The sequence below is a fragment of the Ailuropoda melanoleuca genome, unplaced genomic scaffold, assembly GCF_002007445.2.
Source record: "Ailuropoda melanoleuca isolate Jingjing unplaced genomic scaffold, ASM200744v2 unplaced-scaffold13295, whole genome shotgun sequence".
Classification (NCBI taxonomy): Eukaryota; Metazoa; Chordata; class Mammalia; order Carnivora; family Ursidae; genus Ailuropoda; species Ailuropoda melanoleuca.
The window spans coordinates 7595-9767 of record NW_023181943.1 but is presented as its reverse complement, the minus strand read 5'-3'; the positions used below and the strand labels follow the sequence as shown (position 1 = coordinate 9767).

Genomic DNA, 2173 nt, shown 5'->3' with positions numbered 1-2173 from the left:
GGAACTGCAGAGAGTAATTGTCTCATCTGTGGTGGGCTGGTGGTGGAAAATGTAGATACCTTTCTTCAGTTCCTGATTTATTTCTTACATGACAGATACACCTATGGGAAACCTGTCCCAGGACTTGCAACTGTAAGCATGTGCAGAAAATTATTTCATCCCACTTATTGTCAAAAACAAGAGTTCTGTGAGAAATTCAGTCAACAGGTTAGTTTACAGCTTTCTCTCTAGGGGCTATTATTGTTGACAACCATTGAGCTACCCCATTTTACTTAATGGAAAGAGAACACTGGAGTAAGCCTCTCCCAAAATATTTCCCACCAAAAAGGAGAAAGAATTTCTATTCCCGGTCAATAAAATTCTCATTTTGATGATTAACCCTTAGAGATTATAAAGCAGATGTGAATATTAAATTCCTGAAGGTTAGTTAACATGTTTAACCCAAAGAAGTTGCCTTGGTATTGGAAAGAAAATAATATATTTAGTGATGATTGGTCTTAATCAGTATGGCATTTATTAATTTTTTAAAATTTCTCTCAGCTCAACAGCAATGGCTGCAGCACCCAAGAAGTAAAATCAAACCTACTCCAGATTAAAAATATGGGTTATGAAATGCAACTTAAAGTGGAAGCCAAGATCAGAGAAGAAGGAACAGGTTTGAACTTTAAATTAATATAGGGAGTGAAACAATAAACATTTGTTTGCTTTCCATAACAAAATAAGGGTCATAGGAAGGTGGAAGGAAATGAATTTTAGTACTAAAGTAACTTCCAAGAGTACTTACTCTTCTCTACATATTTTTAGACCTAGTATTTACTGGAAATGGGACCAGTGAAATCACAAATATTGTAACCAGACTCAAGTTCGTGAAAGTGGATTCACACTTTAGACGAGGAATCCCCTTCTTTGGACAGGTAGAGTATATTGCAATTCACATGTAATGAAGTATCCACAATGACGCATCCAACAATGCAGCCTACATTGATGTAGCCAACAATGCAGCCAATGATGTAGCCTACATCTAGTTAATGATATCAATTAATTAATATGACCCAAACCATGAGGCCAAGCAAAACTACTTTCCTTTGTAAATATCACTGATAAAATGTACAAACACATATTGTAGTATTTTGAGAATAAGAGGTATTATTTCTTTTTAGGACATATAGCTAATGAAGATGCTTAATGTGATATGAGTTAATTATTATGTCAAACCTTTCTACCACCCATCTGACAATAAATATATTTCCACCGATATCCAAACAGCTTCATAATTTTAAGAGAATTTCTCACAAATGATTCTCAATTTATGGATANCACCGATATCCAAACAGCTTCATAATTTTAAGAGAATTTCTCACAAATGATTCTCAATTTATGGATACCAATATCCTCCTTTATACCTGCTGTTCTATTTCGAAATAAATAGATAATTGGTTTTGTTTTTATTTTTTTTCTTTTTCAAAATTAAAAAAAATTTTTTTGTTAATTAGCATATAGTGTAATATTGGTTTCGGGGGTAGAATTTTGTGATTCATCACTTTCATGTAACTCTCAAGACTCATCACAAGTGCCTTCCTTAAACCCATCACTCATCTAGCCCATTCCCCACCCACCACCCTCCATCAACTCTCAGTTTGTGCTCTATTGTTAAGACTTGTCTTATGGTTGCTTCCCTCTCTCTCTCTTTTTTCTTTTCCTTCCCATATGTCTAGACTGGATATGTGTAGTCTTATTTTTAGACACCGAAACTATAATAGTTTACATATAGTGTACATTTTATGGCCATTATCATTTAATTATTTTCATACTTAAGGTATACATTTTAATTTTAACTAATAATTTTACCGCTTTTATAAGTATTTTTAATTATTTACCCATTCCATAATTCCTTTTTAAAATTACTTTTTTAAATTTAAAATTATAATTTATTTTTAAATTTAAAAAAATTTTTAAATTTCTTTCTAAATTTTTTAATTTTTAATTATTTTTATAAATAACAATAATTTATACTATTTATTATTGATAATAAAATTAAAATTCTATTTTAATTTTTAATTTTTTTTAAATTTTTAAAAAGTTTTAAATTTATTTTTAAATTTAAAATTACAATTTTCTCAAAAAGAAACACTTTTTCTGGGGAAGCTTATGTAGTTTGTTTCAGGAGATGAAA

General features: G+C 30.3%; 1 protein-coding gene across 1 annotated transcript; it reads left to right on the top strand.

Annotated features, from left to right (window-relative positions):
• The first annotated feature begins 43 nt into the window (after positions 1-43).
• LOC105234586 (pregnancy zone protein-like) lies at positions 44-941 on the top strand. Its single transcript, XM_034650230.1, has 3 exons — positions 44-207; positions 541-655; positions 805-941. The coding sequence occupies exons 1-3, from the start codon at positions 139-141 to the stop codon at positions 939-941; spliced, it is 321 nt and encodes a 106-aa protein (XP_034506121.1). The 5' UTR covers positions 44-138.
• Positions 942-2173: the final 1232 nt, after the last annotated feature.

What these genes read in the sequence shown, in the direction of transcription:
- LOC105234586 (XM_034650230.1), top strand. Translation starts at nt 139, where the DNA reads ATGTGCAGAAAATTATTTCATCCCACTTATTGTCAAAAACAAGAGTTC. An exon ending in GTGAGAAATTCAGTCAACAG is followed by an intron (nt 208 to 540) that starts GTTAGTTTACAG and finishes AATTTCTCTCAG; the next exon opens with CTCAACAGCAATGGCTGCAG. An exon ending in GATCAGAGAAGAAGGAACAG is followed by an intron (nt 656 to 804) that starts GTTTGAACTTTA and finishes ACATATTTTTAG; the next exon opens with ACCTAGTATTTACTGGAAAT.